This window comes from Miniopterus schreibersii (assembly GCF_964146895.1).
Source record: "Miniopterus schreibersii genome assembly, chromosome: 5".
In the NCBI taxonomy this organism is placed as follows: Eukaryota; Metazoa; Chordata; class Mammalia; order Chiroptera; family Miniopteridae; genus Miniopterus; species Miniopterus schreibersii.
In genome coordinates this window covers 6,183,233-6,204,197 of record NC_138106.1, presented here as the reverse complement: position 1 = coordinate 6,204,197, position 20,965 = coordinate 6,183,233, and the positions used below count along the sequence as shown (strand labels likewise).

Sequence of the window (20,965 nt, the reverse complement as noted above, 5' to 3'; positions counted from 1 at the left end):
TCAGTTGCCGGCATAAGTGGGTGAAATGCTAGTCAAACTAGTGTTCTCTCCCTGACCTGACCAGGCTCCTGGCGTCTCATGATTTTTCTTACCAGAACATCAGACCGGAATGTATTAGAATATCGATTTTATTTAAATAATTATGTTTGGTTTTTCTTCTGTAGGTGAAGGTGACTGAACAGAATTCACCACAGTTGCTTTAGAATCTCCAAAAGCATTGCTGGCGGAGGCCTGGCCAGGGGGTGGCTGATGCATCTTACTTTTCCAAGTCTCCTCAGACCCTTCAGTAGCAGTACTTGCTTGGTCATTTTTAAAGACACAGCCCGATCCAAAGAGTTCCTCCATCAGACTGCTTTTCTTATCTCTGAAAGTTGCATCTTTTGCTCTCGTTTTGGAAGACTTACCAAAAGAGGGCTCATAGCCGCCCACAGGGTGCCGGGGCTTCAGGTCCGGCCGTTTGCCTGTGCTGTGGTTGCATCTCCAGGGCCCGGGGTTGGCTGGCCCGCCCGAAGCGGGAAGCCCATTATGCAGATTTTTAGTCGCTTCTGTGAACGAGTAATGCTTTCTTTGTCTGAGGGGTGTTTTGGTATTTGGAGCAGCAGTTTTATTCAGGACCTCGTTCGTGTCATTTATTTGTACACTTTTTTTAAGCTTTTCTTTTGCTGCGCCATCTTCCCGCTGACCTTCCTGTTCAGGGTGAGTGACTTGAATTCTTTTTGGCGGCAGTTCCTGCTCTTTTTCTACAGTGGGTTTCTTCTCTTGATCTGCCTTTTTGTCTCTCTGTCGTCCAGTGTTCTCCAGAGTTGCTCGTACTTTCAAATGTTCCTCTTCCTTTGATAAATCTGTATCAGAAAAAGAGTCAATTTGGCAACCTTCAAAATGAATGGTCTTTTATTTCAAGAAGGCATGCATGTTTGCCACACTTGCACCTCCTGACAAGCACATTAAAGAACTAAAAGCTGCCAATAAGTTACTACTAGTTCAAACACCAATAGCTGGAGGTGGTGCCAGTTAAAACAAGGATATTTTTACCCACCCAACTGGGAAGTAATTTCCAGACCCAGAGAGAATATGGGGAAATGGGAACTTTTGTTCCCAGTTGGGGTGTGTAAATTGGTATAGCTTTATTTGGGTAGAATTGACCAGTATCGATCCACAATTTTAAGTGAACATATTAGCCTCGACAACTTTACTTCTAGGACCAAACCCTACAAAAATACACAACGATACGTCATATAAGGATGTCACTGAGCATGGGTAAGTAACAGCGAAACGTCCTAAATGCCTGTTGAGGTCATGGTTAAATAAACAGTGGCACGTGCAGCCTGCGGAGCTCGGGCATTTGTGATGAGGTGGATGAACGTGCCCTGACGGAAGCTCTCTCAGCATGGCGTCAGTGCCACAGCCAGGCGAAGAGGGGCTGTCCATTCCTTGCCCTCGCCCAGGCAGCCAGAAGCCCTGAGCTCAGCCCTCCCCTCTTCAGAGGAAAGGCCTGTTGCAGGCATAGTCATGCAGGATCCCGCAGCAACGGCCGACGTACTGATCAGACGAGGTCATCGTTTAAAAGTCAGAATAGCCCGTCATTGTTGAGGGGGAGAGGGGACAGTGCTGGACATGAAAGAGCTGGAAAATTTTCTCACATATTTCACACCTTCTGAAATAAAATCATTTATACTCCAAAATAATAAGAGAGGAATTCTAGTAAGAGAAGAAATATGTTTTAAGAGTTAGTGGTGAGTCCTAGCCGGTTTGGCTCAGTGGTTAGAGCGTCGGCCCCAGGACTGAAGGGTCCCAGGTCCGATTCTGGCCAAGGGCACATACCTCGGTTGCAAGCTCCCTGGTAGGGGCGCTAGCTGGAGGTAGCCAATCGATGTGTCTCTCTCACATCGATGTTTCTCTCTTTCTCCCACTCTCTCTGAAAAGCAATAGAAAAAATATCCTTGGATGACGATTTAAAAAAAAGAATTAGTGGTGATCAAAGAAGCCAGCAAGATGTATAGTTAATTCTAAATAATATTACACCCAAGAATACTTAATGCAAATATTAAAATTTGTTAATAGGTGAAATTGCTTATTTCCCACCTCCACTCCCCCCAACCCCAGTCTGAGCCACCTTTGTCTCTTGCCTGGGGCATGGCACTGGGCTCCCGCCTGGCCTGCTTGCCCCTGCCCTTCCTGCACAGCAGTCAGTAGAGGCATTGATCGGCTGCCTCCTGCATGCCCCGCACTGGGGATCGAGCCCGAGACCCCCGGCACGTGCCCTGACCCGGAGTTGAACTGCCATCTCTTGGATCATAGGTCAATGCTCAACTGCTAAGCCATGCTGGCCAGGCATATATGTCTTTTATACACAGACATACAGTAATTCACAACTTAAAAAAATTAAATAAAAGTTGAAAAAGCTTAAAAGTTGTTAAATTACCTTCATATTTTCTCTTGGAATCCTCTTGGCTTGGGAGTTTACTGACATAGTGGGGAGTTACAGGGACTACTTTAGGTGATTTTTCTTTATGACCAGTGTTTCCTGTTGTGTTTTTATCCTATAATTCAGAAAAGCAGCAAAAACTTATCTTTTGGGTACAGATAATTTTAAATTGTATTTAATTCAATGAAAACAATACTTTTTGGATCAATCAAGTGACTATAGCCTATTTTTGTAAAGGTATGTTAATTAGATGTTGCAAGATTTCAAATTTGCTGTACCTTAGTCGTCAAAGATGGAATGTCTTCCGGTTTTTGTGTTCCCTGGTGTCTGATGCTTGTTAATGAAACACTTTTCCTGTCTGTTTGTACTGCTTTTGTTGAAGAAACTACAGAACAAGTACATTATATATAAGAAACGTATCTCACATTTGGAAGCAATATTGATTTTAAGTATAAAAATGACATTTTGCAACTTAAGTACACTAGATATTTTCTAAAACTTTTCAATATGTATATAACATATTCCGCTATCACCTTTCCCCTGCCATTTCACTTGTTTAGTATTATTTTGGGCCACGAAGGTTCTGGGTGTCCCAGTGGTCGAGTCCAAAGCCAGCGGGCATTCGCGTGGGTCTGCGCTGCTGTTGGGGGACACGGCTGTCCCTGCTTGCAGACGAGCCTCAGAACTTAGACATGCAGCTGTGAGCGCGAGCCCTGCCACCCCGTGGCGGGCCCTGCTGACCGGCGGTTAGAAGGCCCAGGCTAGGGGGCGAACCACGAAACCTAGACGCCCTTTCCCTGGAGAGGCATCCGTTTCAGTGACGCCACGGCTGATTTCGTCATTACTCTGCTGCCTGTTGCCCTGGATTATAATCCAGGGGCAGCCCAAGGAAGGCGAGGACATTTGCGGTGGTTGCCTTTAAAAGTAAACACACCGTTACTGCCACTAAACAGGCGAGCGTTCCTGTTGTGCCTCTTCTGAGCAGAGTGCCACGCCGGGGGCTCTTGGGGGGCGGGAAGCGAGTACATCTTGCCCTGGAGGAGGAAACAGGTCAGGAGCGGGAAGCACAGACTAACGAACGCGGCAGCGTGGTGGCCCGCAAAACCATGCTGGGCGAAAGCACGGGCACCAGGCGCAGCCACTCAGGATCCACCTGCGTGAGCTCCTAGGACACGCAAACGACGCTGCTCTGACAGGGACGGGGGACTGCTGGGCGCCCAGTGGGCACGGGCTTCCCCGGGAGAGGGCAGGCTCCACGTCCTGACCCGGCGGTGGCTACATGTGAATAGATATGCATTTGTCAAAACCCGCTGCGCTGCGCTGCGCTCTTAGGACGGATGCACTTTAGTGAGGTAAACTGTACCTAAATAAAGTTGATTTTTACTTATTTATTTAATTTTATGTATTTATTTAAACAATTTCTTATTGATTTTTAGAGAGAAAGGAAGGGAGAGAGAGAGAAACATCGATGTGTCAGCGGAACGTGGATTGGCTGCCTCCTGCACACCTCCTACCAGGAATGGAGCCCACCACCAGGGCACGTGTCCTGATCGGGAGTGAAGCCAGCACCCTTTGGGGGCCTGGGAAGATGCCCAACCAACAGAGCCACACCAGCCAGGGTTAAAGTTGATTTAAAAAAAAAAAAATTTTTTTAATGAGAGAGAGAGAGAAACATGGATTTGTTGTTCCACTTATCTATGCATCATTGGTTGATTCTTGTATGTGCCCTGACCAGGGATCGAACCCATAACCTTGGCATATTCGGAAGATGCTCTGATCAACTGAGCTGCCTGGTCAGGGCTACAGTTGATTTTTAAATCCACACTAGATATTCTTAGAAAGTTTAGCATTTGGCGGCCGCTTTGCCTCGAGCTGAGAAGTCCCCCTTTCCTTCGACCCAAAGCAACGCGCAGGACTGAGTGACGTGGGAAGACGGGAACATGTTTCTACTCGTTTCTAGCATTTCAGCCATAGTGAGGTCCGTTATTCTTCCAGAGTCACAAGTGTGTTTCATTTGGTGACGTAAGTTAGGAAAACCTCACTAGATACTTAAGAACAGATTTTGAGAAAAAAAATAGTTAAAACGTACCTTGTGGATCCTCTTCTTTGTCATGTAGAGTTTTTAGTAGCCGGTTACTATAGATGTTTTTAATGTCGAGCTCCCGGTCCTTCTCCTAGAGAGAGCCAAAAACCAGCTTTTCTGTAAGTATTTGCTGTTAGCAACCTCGATTTCTTCTAAAAAACAAATTGAGTTCAATATTCTTTGGGTTTTTTTGTTTTGTTTTTTTAGGGCAGTGTCTCTCTTTTATTTTTAATTTTTAAATTTTTATTGATTTTAGAGAGGGAGAAAAGGGGAGAGAAACATTGATGTGAGACAGATACATCAATTGGCTGCCTCTGTGTGCGCCCTGACCAGGGATCGAACCCGCAACCTAGATATGTGCCCTGACCAGGAACTGAACCGGCGACTTTTAGGTGCACTAGACAATGCTCCAACCAACCGAGCCACACCTGTGAGGGCAAGTTCAGTATTCTTTGAATAAAATCTGTAATTCTAGCAGAAATAGAAATAGGCCATATCATTAATACCATTCCTGACATAAAAAAGTATTTTTAACAGAGTGACAAACTATTGTAATGGGGACAATGTTTTTGAAAACTTCCAGGCCAGCTTCTTTCCCTTTTTCCTGTCCCCTGACATTTCTTATTCTTTTGCATAGTACAATATAGCGGCCACTAAAATTACTCTAAATATTTTAATGTTATAAGTTTTAAATTTAAAAACTTGCCCAGCCAGGCGTGGCTCAGCGGTTGAGCATCGACCTAGGATCCAGGAGATCGAGGTTCAATTCCCGGTCAGGGCACATGCCCAGGTTGTGGGCTTGATCCCCAGTCGGGGGCGTGCAGGAGGCAGCCGATCAATGACGACTCTCTCATCACTGATGTTTCTATCTCTCTCTCTCCCTTCCTCTCTCTGAAATCAATAAAGATATATATAAAAAAAAATTTAAAAACTTACTTTGGGTTCCATTAAAATGTTAACAGAATACAATAATACTATCTTATGTGATGAAATAAAAATAGTAAGAAGTCCTACCAATGAACAGAATAGAGTTTTACTTTTTCTAATTAAGTACACATTCACCAGGCTGCTAACACATCGTAATTTCAGGTCCTCCATCTGTTCATATGGTTGCAGGGGAAAAAGTTAATTTGAGAAACCTATTCCTGAAGTTAAATAATTTAAAGATATAATAGGCATAAATAGCTCAGACAATTTGGGAAGCAGAATTTCACACATTTTGTTACATTCTGCTTTAAAAGAAGTACCTTAAGTTTTTGTTGAAGGTGTCTGACTTCTGTTTGCAGAGTCTTCCTAGCTGTTTGGGCAGCTAAAGTCTTCTGGTTCTCGACGGCCAACTGCCGGTTGAAGGCTTTATTGTTCAACCTGAGTTGCTTCTCCAGGTTCTAAAAACAGTATATGTTCCAACTATTCTGTAACCAGTGTAGTTTTATTAAAACTTCTACTTTAACGGAACTAATTACATTTATGAGAAGTGCAAATTTAAAAAATATTTTTTATTTTTAAAAATTATTTTTAAAATTGACTTTTTAGAGAGAGAAGAAGGGAGAGGGAGAAGGAAAGAGAGAAACATCAATGTGTGTGAAGATCAATCGGCTGCCTCTTGCATGCCTCCTACCAGGGATTGAGCCCAAAACCTCAGCATGTGCCCTGCCCAGGAACTGAACCAGCAACCCTTCAACCTGTTGGTGCATGGGACAATGCCCAGCCAAATGAGCTACACCAGTGAGGGCAAGAGGTGCAAATTTTATTTTTTTTAATCCTTACCCGAGGATATTTTTTCCCATTGCTTTTCAGAGAGAGTGGAAGGGAGAGAGAGAGATACATCGATGTGAAAGAGACACATCGGTTGGTCGCCTCCTGCACACGTGCCCTGACTGAGGCCAGGGATCGAGCCTGCAACCGAGGTATGTGCTCTTGGCCCGAATTGGACCCAGGACCCTTCATTCTACAGGCCAATGCTCTAGCCACTGAGCCAAACTGGCCAGGGCAAGAAGTACCATTTTTTTTTAAATATATCTTTATTGATTTTAGGGAGAGAGAGAGAGACATGAATGATGAGAGAGTCATTGATCGGCTGCCCCCTGCCCACCCCCTATGGGGGATGGAGCCTGCAACCTGGGCATGTGCCCTGACTGGGAATTGAACCCATCTCCTGGTTCATAGGTCGATGCTCAACCACTGAACCATGCCAGCTGGGAAGAAGTATACATTTTTAATATAATTTTAGTGATGGCTTTTATAGGGGACATACAGTAGAATTAAAATAAGACCACAAATATCAAAATCCCAGGTCACGACTCTAGAGAATAAATATCATGTTTTGAACCTAATGTTTTTTATATTCTAGAATTTGATAAAAAATTTTTTTGAACAGGTCCTGAAAATCAATAATTGTAATGACTGTCACACTTTAAACCTAAGCAGTTCTGCTGATCCGAAGTATTCTTCTAACTTGGCATCGTGTACAGTAAGTGCTCACCTACCGGGTCAATAAGTTCTTGGAAACTGACTTTCAGTGAACAATGTAGAACAAAACCAATGGATATAAGTTAGAGTTAAGGTCCTATGGCCTATTTCTGTCATAAAAACCTCACCAAACCTCTAAACAAAGACCTAAAACATTCTAATATTAAACACTGAAATAAAGGTGACTCTACAGACATTTAAGAAAGGTGACTAAAAACAAGCTAATTCTTTTCCAGCTGCTGATTCCAGTTCAGGGTCATGGGTGGTGGAGCCTCTCCCGGCAGCTCGGGGTGCCAGGCAGGACCCACACTGGACAGGCCACCCCTTCCGCACAGGGCACACTCCCACTCCCACTCCCACTGATTCCCCTCGTGTGCACATCTTTGGGATGCGGGATGAAACCAGAGTCCCCAGAGAAAACCCACGCAGCCATGGGGAGAAAATGACCTCCTCAGAGAGTGGCCCCGGCCAGGAATCGGTGTTTTCTTCCTAATGTTATAATGAAACGACACTGAACGAAATAACGTTATTGGAGGACTTGCTGTATTCCTTAAAAATCTTCCCAGCCTCTTTCTAAAGGGTTGTCCAGCATCAGTGCAGACCATCGTGGACTGTGGTCCTGGTAACGGGGACTCAGGGCCCCTCGCACACACTGGTCAGCACAATCGCCATCTACACGCAGGGCTCGCTGCGGCACGGTCGCCTTCTCTCTGGAATGAACTGTTTCACTGGAGGACTGTTTGGTCTGGACTTTGACGGAGGCTTTCTTCCGCCCCCCCTGTAAAGTATGGTTTCTCCCATTAAAATATTAATACCTTCTCATTAAAGGAAAGTGGGAAATACGGTAAGTTATAAGGATGAAACAATCACTAAAACCCCACTCCCTAAAATAGTAACATTAAAAAATACATACATGTTTTGGCCCACAAACATTTTCCCCCAACAAAATGCCCTACAACTAGATGGAATTTCCCTCATAACCAGTGCTTCTGATGAGAAAATACTCAATTCTTGAATTCTTGTTTTGTTCATCGATATAAAAATATGTATATGTAAAGATATGTAGATGAGATAGAGATACATTTACTTTTGCATGACAGACACATGCTAAGATGGGCCCAGTGCTACCTAAAAGGCCACATCAGAGAACTCTGGTGTCCTGCTTGCAGGAGTGGAGCCAGGGTGCCCATTATTTTCTGGAGCTCACATATCCATTTTTGGTGAGAAAATTCTCTTTGAAAATAGTGGAGGATTTTACCAAAGAAGAAATATCTGAGATTTAAAAAGTGGGTTGAAATGAATTGATATTTTCTAATTATTTCAAGATCATAGGAGATAATTGTCTCTCACCCACACACATTAAGGAATTAAACAGTAAATTAATTCCAATTATACGTTTATGTCTAAAGAGACCAAAAACTATCTGACATAAAATAGAATTCTCAATATAATCAAGGTGTTCTCCCAAATCATCCCTTAACTGGACTCCCCAGGCCTTGGACAACCATGCATCGTTAAGGAAAAGCAATCCATTCATTGCTTCAAGTAGTTTCACTCCTTTTCCCTCTCTGTTCCCAGGAGTACTATCTGGGAAATTTTTCTATTTCTAAAATACCAAAAATGTATGTTGCAGTGACTGGGCAAACTGATGAGGGAGAGTGCAGGGCAAGGGACCGAAGAGACACGCTGTGAGGTTTTTAGGGAAGTAGCCTTTTAATAAAGGGTTTGAAGCAGAGGGTTGGTTTCTAAGACAGGTTGCACACAACACAGCACAGCACAGCACAGCACAGCACAACCCAACCCAACCCAACCCAACCCAACCCAACCCAACCTTTTCAGCACGTAAAAAATCCCCCCTAACAAGGGAATGGCCATTTTCATATAAAGAGCCTAGTGCTCACTCACTGTAACAGAAGGGACATTTCAGTCTTTCCTTCGAGCCTCCCCTCCCCTCCCCTGCCCTGCCCCCTGCCCAGCAGTGTGCCGCCCGCTCCGCCCGCAGAGCCAGGCACTTGGCTGTGCTTCCTCACGCAGGGGCAGAGGCGCCTGTGTGCCCTCGTATTAACCTGGAACCTTAACTCTTCTAGGCCTCTGACATACAGACCTGTATTTGTTTGTCATTTGCCTCCATTTTTGTCGTCAGAGTAGCCAGTTTCTGGGTAAGTTCCTCCCTCTCTGCGAGACTTCTGTCTTCAGAAAGTGTCTGCAGAGCCTGCAAGGCATCTTTGGTCTTCAGCAATTCACTGTCGGTTTCTCTAAGTTTCCTAGATACAGTTCTTTCCTTTTCTTTGGATTTCCTAAGCAGCTGCCTTAAATTTTTAACTTCATTCTGATGCTTAGCCACAATCTGAGGAACATTATTTTGAGAAATCTCATATCTTCCTATAGCTTTCAAGTGCCTAATCTGAAGTTGTTTCAAAAACTGGTTTTCCATGACCGTGGCCTCCAATTTACGATGTATATCAGTTAGCTCATTTTTTAGTTCTTTAATCTTATGAAACCTTGCTGAGAGTACGCGCTGAGTCAGGGCATCTCTCCTCTGGGTAATCATATTGATTTTAGGATTTAAAAATGATGTGTTCCACTTGTGCTTTTTTTCAGCTGAGATTTCCTTCTGGCCTGTTAAGCAGATAATCCAATTTGTTACTAGTTATATATAGCTATAGATATGCAGATACACAGATATGAATGCATGTAGTATCCCCCCTCTCCTGCACAGATGTACATACTCGTGAAAGCTGGAAGTGGAAAGAACCAACACTGAATGAATAGCCATGCTTGGCCAGGCACTTCATACAGAGATCTCTCATTTAATTCAATTCTTTAGGGTCAGTAGTAGTCTGTTTTATAGCTAGATGTTTTAAGTCATTTCTCCAAGGTTACATAACCATGAAGTGACATAGTGGCTTGAAAGCCAGGTTTTCTTTGACTCTGAAACCTGTACTTATTTCTTTTATAAAGCGAAACTAAAATTCATGATACAGGGTAACATTTATTAAGTGCATATCATATGTTAGATATTGAACTGAATGCTTTATATAGATGATCTAAGGCAGACCTTCTAATAATATATTATGAGGTAATTAGAGTGTAACATTAGAGCCCAATGTTAAATATGAAGATCTCATATATTCAAAAAGATCCTTTAAAAACCATTTTACTGCTTAGAGTATATGTAGAGATATACCATTTCTCAATAAATCCAACAAAGAGCATTTTCCCTCCATTTCTTTGGCTGGGCATTAAATGAGGTAGTTAAGGGCTTGTGTTCATTCAGGGGTTTGTTTTAAACAAAGTGTTTCTAATATTGTTATCCCATTTTAAAGATGAGCAGACGGGTGCTTAGCAGCGTCAGTTACCAGTGAGCACACAGCTAGTAAATGGGGAGACGGAGCCCAGGTCTGTGTGCCTGCACCACTGTCCCCATCCGTATATATGCCTTTGTATGATACATATGTGTGCATCTGTGTGCACCTCTGTATGTAAATGTGTGTGCGTGAGTACATATCAGTGCATCTATATTCAGACAGAGAGATTGAACCTGGACCCTAGAACCTACAATCTCCGGTTCTCATCCTTGAGAGAGAAGGGAACGCCACGGCCCAGGTCACTGGAGTTGTGCCCTTAGGCTCCTGACCAAGTGTGGACACATCCTCCGAGATGTGGCTTAGTATGCTTGGCATGGGAAAGGCGATTCTGCCTGGGACGGAAACAATGAGCCAAAAGAAACAGAGGGCGATGCTTTCTGGGGCTGCAGCATTTGAGCCTTGGCTGGGAAAGACCACGTGGATGTGACCACCATCACAGTATCTGTAGCACATCAATAATTGATGAACTGTCTTTACAACTGTGCCTCCCATGGGGTTTATTTTCCTGCTGGTAGCAACTGAGTAGAGGCTATGGTTGAGTATTGAGTGTTTTGGAATCAGCTTTGGAGTACATTGGAAATTGGGGAGCAGAGCAGGCCAGACTCTGTGACACCTATGAGGCCAGTGAATAGGTGCCTGCGGTTGTGTCGAGGCCACTTGAACAGCCTGGGAACTGGCTAGGGGAGCCCTAGACCCAGGTTGCGTGGATCAGGCTGGGTTAAAACATGGGTAGGCAGCAGCTGTCACATTCTACGCCATGCCCAGCATGACTGAACTTGACCTCCAACTTGTAATGTCTTCCAGCTCTTGGGTGACATTACCCTGGACAAGACAGGGAGTTCCCTGAGACTAGAAGAGTGAAGGGCGGTGGGTCGTGTAGGCAGTGAGGCTTGTGTCCCTGTCTGAAGTGACTGGAGCGTGGGCTGTCAGAATGAGTGGGTGCCTGGAGACTAACCCCACAGCCCTGGGAGCACTGGCCAGGCCGCAGGTGGGATGCGCTCAGATGGCACGGGTGCTTTGCAAAGAGGAGGTGTCAGCCTTTTAAAGATCACATGGGCTTGGACAAGGAACACATAAGTGATGAAAATGAAGGAGCAGAGGCCCTTCCCCAAGTGTTCTTGTCTGTGTAAGGTCCTCCATTTGCCCTCCATTCCCCAAACACACCTGAGATTAAATTTCTAGTTTACCCTACTGGGTGGGTCCAAGAAGACAAGCCAGTTTGCTTCAGAAAGGTAAATGTACCACCTGGCATTTGAGTGGTCGGGAACAAACTCATATTACATACATCAGGCACACTTATGTAACTATAAGGCTTACAGAAAATTAAAGTGGGTTTAGTCCTTAATGGTTTTATGTCTCATTACCCTAACCTACACACAATAAGGGCAAAACTTACCATTTCTATCCCATTTCTACACAATTAAGACAGATTTAGCTCAATGATTAAACTACTCTTATGATACTTAATTTTAAACCACTGAGCTAAAAACACTCAAATTAAGTTCACTCACCAAAAACACGTTCCGTTAAATTCACAGTTAACCGAAAGGCACTCCTCACGTAAGGCAGCGTGCTCTCCGGAGCAGCTCCAAGGATGTGCACCGCGCTCACACTTGGCCGCACCAGCCTCCTCCTTCCCAGGGTCACCCTCGCCCCCAGCCCCCCGTTTACAGAGCTGTTGTCCCCCTAGCCATGCTGTTTCCTTCCGCTGTCCTCCTGGCCTCACCTAGTCCCCTCTCCTGGTCTTTTCCTCTGGGGCTTCAGAGTCTTCTCAAGGCCTCCCGCGCCCTCGGCCTGGTTCTGCTGCTTATCCAGAGCCAACGCCCACTCCTGCGGGCCGGCCCTGCAGCAGGCTCGCTCCCTCTTCCAGGCGACACTGGTTTCACCTCCACAGGCATGCCCTCTCCCGTCAAGGACCAGGGTAGGAAGAGGGTCCGGGGGCGGGCCTTTCCCTTTCTGTTCTCCACAGTTCCTGGTGTCCGTCTGTCGGAGAGGGGTCTTCAGCGTGACCCTAGGTCTTCCATCTACACCCGACTACAGACAACGCCCGACTGCAGACACCAGGGCAAAGGCGTCCCGGCGATGGGATGCAGTAAAATAACTTCCTTTTCGGTACACCAACTTTTTGAATGACTATCACACATTTTGGCGTTGTATTAATGAAACACATCGAAGAAGGGTATACAGGGTGGGCAAAAGTGGCTACATTTGTGAATGTGTGAAACAGTTTATTCCTGTATTATTATTTATTAATTACTGTGTTATTTTCCATATGAACAACCTAAACCTACTTTTGCCCCGCCCTGTATAATTGAAAGAGCACTGAAAGTATTTTCTACAAAAGGAGATATAACCATAAATTAATTTGTAGAGAGGTATTGCTTGCTATTATTTACACTGACTTAGGTAAATCTCCCAAACTTGACCGAAGCAAGCATCCTGTCAGACTGGAGTCCTCCTTTCATCCACATGATCTTTCTCTGTGAAGGATTTTCCTGCCGTAGCATTTGCTTTTCTAAGCTGGGACCTGAACATGATCTCAGCTGTCGCTGCGCTTTAGAGAATTCCAGGTCCCCTCTGGCAGTCCCTAACCCAGGGTCCCGGCCCCCGGGTCAGTCAGCTACCGCCAGCATGGGGGCAGTGAGCGGGCACTGACTCCCCCTGGGAAGGGGCCGCGCCGGCTTTGGATTCAAATTATATTCATTACTCGCTGCTTAAACTTCTTTGGCAAACTCTCGCAAAACATGAGCTGGAGGGAACAAGAGACTAAGAGGAGAAACTGAGGAACCCCGTCCACACTCCGTGACGAGGCCCGCTGCTCCGGCTCGGGTTCAAGCTCGCGGTGCAGCGTGCAAGGTCCGTGGGGCGGGTAACTTGTTCCAGATGCGGCGACGTTCAACTCATTCCGGAGCGTTCGCAGGGCCATAGCGCCCGCAGAGCTCGGGGGCAGTCGGGTGACCGCGCGGACTTGGCTTGCTCTCAATTTATGAACAGGTGTCTTGCATAAGACACACAATAAACATCTGTGGAACAAATAAATGAGGGTTCAGTTTTAAAAAGTTAATTTACAATATGGTGCTCAGGCCTCAAAATGCAGCTTGTCTCTTGCAGAAAGTTCTACAAGTGCCGCAGCCTCCTCACGGTCCCACGAGAGCACGGGCTCCGTGTAAAACGCAGCGATCCCTTGTCATAAGGCCTTAGGGCCACGCCGTTTCTGAATTTGGGGGTTTTAGTTTTTACGGTGCATGTGTGATATTTTCCACGGTGCTTCCATCCCAGTAGGGTTGGGGACAGCACAGTTTAATCAAAAAATATTCTTATAGTGAAATAGATATGATTATTCACACTAAGTGAAATAAAGATGAGTTCAAATCAGGTTTTTGTTGCCAAGTCAGTTTTGGTGCCAAAGGTATGAAAAATGTTTGGTGTTCGGAGCTTCGCAGGTTTGATGCAGCCGAGGGGGTGGGTAACTGTAGAAGCCAAGCGCGATGCATGTTCTGCTGTGACAACCTTGTCCCAATGCCAGAGCCCCACTGTGAGAGAGGGCGCCGGGCTTTTGTCTTCTGCCCTGGGCCTTGCCAGGGGTGTGGGACTCCCACCTTCTAGAAAAGGGGCTTCGAACCTTCTGAGGATCTGCAGAAAGCTATGGTCCCTTTTCGCTAGAAGAGCTCACAAACACAAACAGAAACAATGCATAGAGTTTCATGGGGTTCACAGCATGGGTGTCAGATTAAGAATCCCTGCTGTCTAGCCAGGAAGAGGGGAACCGAAGAGTCTGGGTGACCCAGAAGTGGCACAGAGGGTCCTATTCAGGCTGGGGGTGACTGACACTGGGTAGATGAGACAGTTAGATGTGCCCCACACATACAGGCTGTTACTTTCTAGCTGTTGACTGATGGCAGTTCTCACAGTCACAGTAGAAAAGACTCCTGGCTATTTCTCACACAAGGAATATTTACAAGCCCAGAACTGCCTAAAGTGGGAGGACCCAATCACAGTCTGGGCAGGGAGGCAGGGAATGGGGAGACCAAGATTATCGCAGGGCCAACTCCAGTCTGGGCAGTGAGGAGGTGAAGGTGTTGGTACTTCCAAAATCCACAAGGAAATGACATTATCAATGACCTTTCACCATCTCTGTTTCAAAAGATTATCTTTGCCAACATGCCTCACCGGACTTGGAGACCATCTTCTTGGGCTGTTGAGACAGGAATTTATATGTCATTGGTGATTCAAACCATAGTTCTTCAGCTGAGATGTAAGGCAAGAAGCCACTGAAATCCAGGTACTGTGGTGCTCTGTAACAAGGCCACCTGTTAACTAGAAACGGAACCAGCCTCACCAGGGGGCTCACAGGGCAAGCTGTGCAAGAGGGCTGGGTGTTGCATGTTACACCTAACTTTCATTTTTAGCAAGCACCTTTTCCTGAATACAAAAGTAAATTTAAATTAAGTCATCGGGCCCTAGGCGGTTTTGCTCACTGATTAGAGCATCAGTCTGGGGACTGAAAGGTCCCGGGTTCGATTCTGACCAAGGGCATGTACCTCGGTTGCAGGCTTGGCCCAGGTTGGGGCGCATACAGGAGGCAACCAATCGGTTTGTCTCTCTCACATCGATGTCTCTCTCTCTCTCTCCCTTCCACTCTCTCTGAAAAGCAATGGAAAAATATCCTCGGGTGGAGAGTAAGAAAAATACTAATAAAAATAAGTCATCAGTGAAAGCAGACTAAATTCCAGGTCTTCAAGCTCTGCCCACAGCACAGCCCTGGGCTGCTGTACAAAGTCCATCCTGCTCCAGAGAATGGTAACCAGGTGCAGCCCTTCGCATTTATTCTTTTTTCCATAGCTTTTCAGAGAGTGTGGAAGGGGGAGAGAGAGAGAGAGAAACATTGATGTCAGAGAAACACATCGATTGGTTGCCTCCCGGATCGAGCCCTGGCCGGGATTGAACCCGGGACCCTTCAGTCCACTGGCCAATGCTCTAACCACTGAGTAAACCGGCCAGGGCTGCATTTATTCTTAATTTCTCTACTTCCTAACTCCTTCCATAAAACTTCACTTATAACACGTTTACAGCATGGAAAAGTGATAAAACTGAGAGTGGGCCACTTCCAGGTGGGTGCATTAGTTAGTGGCGTTGCTGTGACCGGCGCGTGGTCTTGGCTGGGACAGTCTGCTCCTTACCTTTGGGCTGGGAGCGCTTAGAAGCGTAGTTCCTCTTCTCCTTCCTGTCCTTCACCACAGGCTTCTCCAAACCATTTCCCTCGCGGGCTGCTGCTGAACACTCAGAGAGAAAGCCTTCCGAGTAATCGTAGTAAGAAATCAAGCTCGTGCAGGAGCACTGGGACCTGCAGTAGGCGACGCTCCCCGCGGAGGGGCTGCTCCTGCGGAGCTGGGCCACGTCGGGGCCCGGGCCTGGGCCCCCGCAGCTCCCGGGCTCTGCCGACGGCCCGCTGCTTCCCAAGGCCGCGCTGGGGAAACGCTCATCGCCACGGCCTCCTGCGGTACCGGCCAGAGACATGGCGCACCTGCCCCAAGGAAGGGGTTTTAGATGACAGCGACTGACATTAAAATGGACCTGCGCTTTATAGCACTGAACTATAATGGGTAACTGAGAATTCTGAAGTGTCTTCTGGACACATTTCAGTTCGATTTTTATATTTTTCTACATAAACTATAAGACCCCTGAGAGCAGACTTTGGTGAAATTATGTTCACAGGTAATATAAGATAAAGTTCGTATCAGATAAAAGCAATGGCAAGAGCTGATGAATGAGGGAGTTATACCTCCCTCTCAGCCTGGCTGTCCAGTGGGATTTTTTTTGGCCTTGATAAGAACTGAAGAGAGTGACAGGACTTGCTCAGTCTGGGTGGCTGACGTGAAATACAGATACAGCGCCTGCAAAACCCAGATCTGCTTGTCCAGATGTCACACTTTTCTTTACTAATGACGAATCACATACTTTTGATATTAAAAATATAGATTAGAATGAATCTACTTGACCTGTGATTATGAGGTTTTTTATATTTTAGTTCAGGAGATTTGCCTTTCTTTTCATGTTTTACTTAGACTATCATGACATGAATATAATTTCCCTGATTATATTCTACATGGTGACAGAAGCAGCGATTCAGAGAAACATGCTGATTTACGTAAGAAAATCATCCAGGGTTCAGGGACCCTTTGGAAGAAAATATACCAAGTGGAAAATTTACATTTGTTTAGCAAATAACTAACCATATTTTCAGCTATACAAACCCCAAACTTTTATAAATAATGGATCTGGAAAAAAATTTAAGTTTGTCTAGTTATTATATATTTAACTCTTGAATTTGAAAATAAAAATCTTACTTGGAAACTAAATGATAGTACAGTAGACTTCAAAGAAATATACTTAAAAGATAAAAACAAAAATGAAATTTGATGGTGTGATCCTAATATCTAATCAGGGGCATATGGTGCCACACGGTCAAAAGTCTTGGTAACCTAAGGTCATGACTGAGAAACTAATTTAAAACCTACAAAGAGCCACACTTCTTTTATGTAGGGCGGATTCGATTCATATTAAGTACACTTTAAAGGAACTTAAACACAATAGTTCTCCATTTACAGACCAGGAATGCTTTAGAGAGAACAGAAATCAGACACAAGAAGGGCCCAAAGGCATGCTCTGAACAGAGCTAACCGCTTGGAAGCCCGGGGCCCCGCGTCTCTCCATAAGGCGGCTGCATTAAGGCACAATACCCACAGCCAGGGTCGCTTTTACATCTGCCTACGGACAGCACTCTGAAATAAAGGAATCCACCTCATGGAGCCTCTAAAAGGAATATTTTTTTCATTTAATACTCTCAATTCTCCTGTTTTATTAAGAAAGCAAGAGAGAAGTTAGCTACCATCAGGTCCTTCCCGACAGGAATCTAACCGCCACTCTCTCTACTCAGGTTTTTTTGCCTCTAAATCTGTTTCTCTCTGCATCTGCCTGACTCTCCAGCTGTGCCCTCTTCTGATGAAATCCATCAGGCAGTTCGTAATCTCCCCACTACAGGAATCGTAGCCCAAGTCATTGTCTCAGTGATATTAGCATTATACTTAATATTTAGCTAGAGCTTTTACTTCCTACAGACCGCGTTCACATCACGTAATCCCAGCCACATGAAGGGAACAGGCTCAGGCAGGTTATGATGGTCCATAAACATGACTCTCCATGTTTTTCCAGCCTCAAGGTCAGGTCTTTTTTCATTACGTATCATAATGATAAACTACACACTGGTGGCGACATTACACAATCCTAAATAAAGAACTAATCTTTCCAGAGACTGCTGCCATGTGACCGTGGCAGAAGCACAGGCAAAGCCCCAGATGCTTTATAAGAGGCCCTGACGGCCGCAATGTTCTGCAGCAGCCCTCGGAGCCTCGACTGTCCATGTCCCTGGGCGGCACCGCCCCACCTCCTCTGGCCCATGACCTTAGCCTCCAATTTCCTCCCCACGCATCTTGACAAATCCTGATTGCCTGAACAATGGTTGCTAACCCACAAGAATAATTTGTTTTCGACCAGTTGTTCCTGCCACAAGCTAAACTTTGGCTGACCTCTCCTCCTCCCCCGTCTGAACGCTCCTTGCAGAAATCGCCTCTTATGGCATTGTGTGATAAAGCCCTCACTCAAGAGTGATTTTCATATTGCAGTCACAAACTGTCCCACTGCCACAATACCGGGAGACTCACAGAGTAGGTGACAGACAACTTGAAGGCTGACCACTTAGGTTTGAATGTGGGTCAGTCACTTAGTTAAGTGGTCTTGGCCATTTGTAAATGTGAATGAGAACAGCGATTTCAGAGGGTTATTACAGGGGGAAATGAGACTGTAAAACACCTAGCCCAGTACTTGTCACACAGTAAGCAATCAACACACAGTAGTCCCCCTTCTTGGAAGAGGAATTCTGGGATAACACCAGGACTGTCAAGGACGCCGCTGGTGTCTGCCTGTGAGGGATGCCACCAAGAGTCAGTCAGTTTCCCCATCAGCTATTTTACCTGGAACAGCTCCCTGAGTAATCTCATTAGACTGAAGCTCCCTGCAAATAGAGACTGTCTTGTTCCAGTTGTAGCTTCAGGCCTAGCGTGGTGCTGCCACCTAACCACTACTTATAAATGCTTGAATGATGACCACACCACCACCATCTGCTGTGTGCCAAGCACAGAGGTAGGAGCTGACATATATTAGCTTGCTTAATCACTATGACAGTGCCGAGAAATAGGCATCATTAAGCCTATTTTACAGATGGGCAAACTAAGGCTCAGAACAGTAAGTTACTTATCCAAAGTCACAGGGCTGGTGAGTGGGAACACTGAGTTTTGAATCCAGGTCTGTCTGCCTTTCAAGTTCTTTTCACTGTACCATATGCTTGACCCAAAATGGACATAATTTGACCCAACTCATTTATTACTGCAACCTTACAATGTCAAACTCTGTGAAAACCTGCAATAAGCCTATGGGAACTACATGCCATTCAGCTTTCATTCTTTTACATCTATTCTAGAGTTCAAAAGCTTAGACTATATGGAACATAACCTCTTATCCCTTGATCTTTTAGATTAATCAGTATAACTCACTCTGAATTTGATGAGATAGGAACAGTGAGACTATCAACATCAGCAGGTTAGGGTGGAGTGGTGGTCTCTCCATTCCTAAATCAGAATACTGAAGTTCCAGGATGTGCCTAAATACACCTCCTTTTTTTTTTTTTTTTTAAAGATTCCCTCTGAATCACAGGCCTACAAAGGGCTAAGATGAGCTTTGAGTGCCCTATACGTGATACAGTACAGAATGGCATCCTGGTCTCTCAGTTTAATAAACACTGATATAACATGGGGAAAAAGCAGCTCTCCGGAATACAATGCCTGTTAAATACCAGTTTTCTCACTGATCTGATAAAAACTGATTGATGAGTAGTACTAGACCTACAACTACACTTTTAAGTTGATTCCATTGTTTTAGATGGTCTTTATATTAATATAAACAGACTATACCTCACCATTGTTATCAGTAAAAACATATACGAATTTCTGATTATGTGGTGAGTTACTGAAAAATCCAGGTTTTAGGCCAACTACCTTATTTTCTTCTTGATTAGCTGACTAATTAATTAAAAGTTCAGTCAAAGAACATTTATTTAGTGCTTGCTGGGCACAAACTTCTGCCTTCAAGGATTTGAAAATAAGCGAAGTTAGTAACCATGTAATTAACGCTTACTATAGTTAGCACACTCTTTTTGATATATGAAATTTAGGGTAGGATATAGTTCAGGTTTTGACAGCATTTATATTTTGAACCATCAGTGTTTATAGTATAACACTGTTTAACTGCCCTTGAAGCATAATTTCACCATGTCTCTATCATTATAGGGTTTATAGCAGTTTCTTCACCTCGGAAATACAACCCAAAGGGAAAAGGGGTCCAAATACGTGGTGACGGAAGACGATTTGACTGAGGGTGGTGGGCACGCAATGCAATATACAGATCGTGTGTCACAGAAATGTACGCTTGAAACCTATATAATCTTATTAACCAATGTCACCCCAATAAATTTAATAAAACCCCACAACAAAAATACTGTTCTAAAAAACAAGCGGCCCAGTTGATCATGCTTTTCTGGAACACACCAAGGAATAACTACCTGCGACAATAATAAATTTGTACAGCCTGTTCACTTAACTACAGAATTGGAAATGAGAATGTTCACGGTTGAGAAACACACCTGGGTCAATCTGAATACTACATTCAGTTGTCTTCAGTTCCGCTTTTGCAACAAGGCAGACGAAAACTGCACACATGCTAAGAGTCTGCAGTGAAGGGCGGCATCCCCGCGCTCCTTACCCGCCTCGCCCGTGGCGTGGGCTCCGGCTGTGTGTCCGAGCCGAGGTCTTCACACTGCTGTGATTATGACGTTCCCAAGGTAGTATTTTTGGACATGTTTTGCCTTCTTTTTAAGCAAAGAACATATTTCAGAAAACCTAGAATGACATTACAGAAAGCAAATGTTAAGACCTCACCAGTAAATCTGGAAACCTGGTGTAAGACAGAGGGGGAGAAAGCGGGCGTTTAGTAAGCGACGGGGAGCCGCGGGCCAGGCGTCTGCCTGGGACGCGGAACAAACATGAATCCTTGTTTCATTCCTCACAGTAAAATAAATAGAAGGGAATTAAAAAGGTAAATGTTAAAAACAAGTCTTAAAAGAAGACATGGAGTGTAGTAAGAAATAAAGCCCAGAAACCACAAAGGAAACAATTAGTAAAAATGGCTGCATAAAAATGCAAAATTTCTGTATGACAAAAAGAAATCAAGTAAAAAGACACATCAGAAATGGGTAAACTATTTTCAATACATATGAAAAGAGCTTATTTCCTTGGTTTACAAAGGACTCTTATAATAACCCAATAGCACAGCGGCACAGGATATGAACACATTACCGAACATGCACGTCACAGAAACAGACAACCAAGGCACATGTAAGATGTTCAGACTTGCTCTACGTCAGTTAAATGCAAATTGAGACAATTAGATTCCAGTTTCATCTATCAGAATGGAAAAGTTAAGGAGCTGGGTGAAACCCTGTCGCTGCGA

At 44.8% G+C, this 20,965-nt stretch overlaps 1 protein-coding gene across 5 annotated transcripts in view; it reads right to left on the bottom strand.

The window, feature by feature from the left end:
• Window positions 1–110: 110 nt before the first annotated feature.
• LCA5L (lebercilin LCA5 like) overlaps window positions 111–20,965 on the bottom strand; it is a 28,329-nt gene continuing 7,474 nt past the window's right edge. The window contains exons 3-11 of one of the 5 annotated variants that reach the window (XM_081138069.1): window positions 20,100–20,355; window positions 15,526–15,869; window positions 9,082–9,596; window positions 5,756–5,893; window positions 4,515–4,599; window positions 2,704–2,810; window positions 2,423–2,540; window positions 1,822–1,915; window positions 111–842 (exon numbers count right to left, since the gene is read on the bottom strand). In XM_081138069.1, the coding sequence (XP_080994195.1) occupies window positions 692–842; window positions 1,822–1,915; window positions 2,423–2,540; window positions 2,704–2,810; window positions 4,515–4,599; window positions 5,756–5,893; window positions 9,082–9,596; window positions 15,526–15,862 (1,545 nt within the window). In that variant the 5' untranslated portion in view covers window positions 15,863–15,869; window positions 20,100–20,355 and the 3' untranslated portion in view covers window positions 111–691. Of the gene's footprint in view, window positions 843–1,821; window positions 1,916–2,422; window positions 2,541–2,703; window positions 2,811–4,514; window positions 4,600–5,755; window positions 5,894–9,081; window positions 9,597–11,856; window positions 11,992–14,515; window positions 14,663–15,525; window positions 15,870–20,099; window positions 20,356–20,965 lie in introns of those variants that run through there. The other 4 variants (XM_081138067.1, XM_081138070.1, XM_081138071.1 and 1 more) reach the window with 4 other exon arrangements.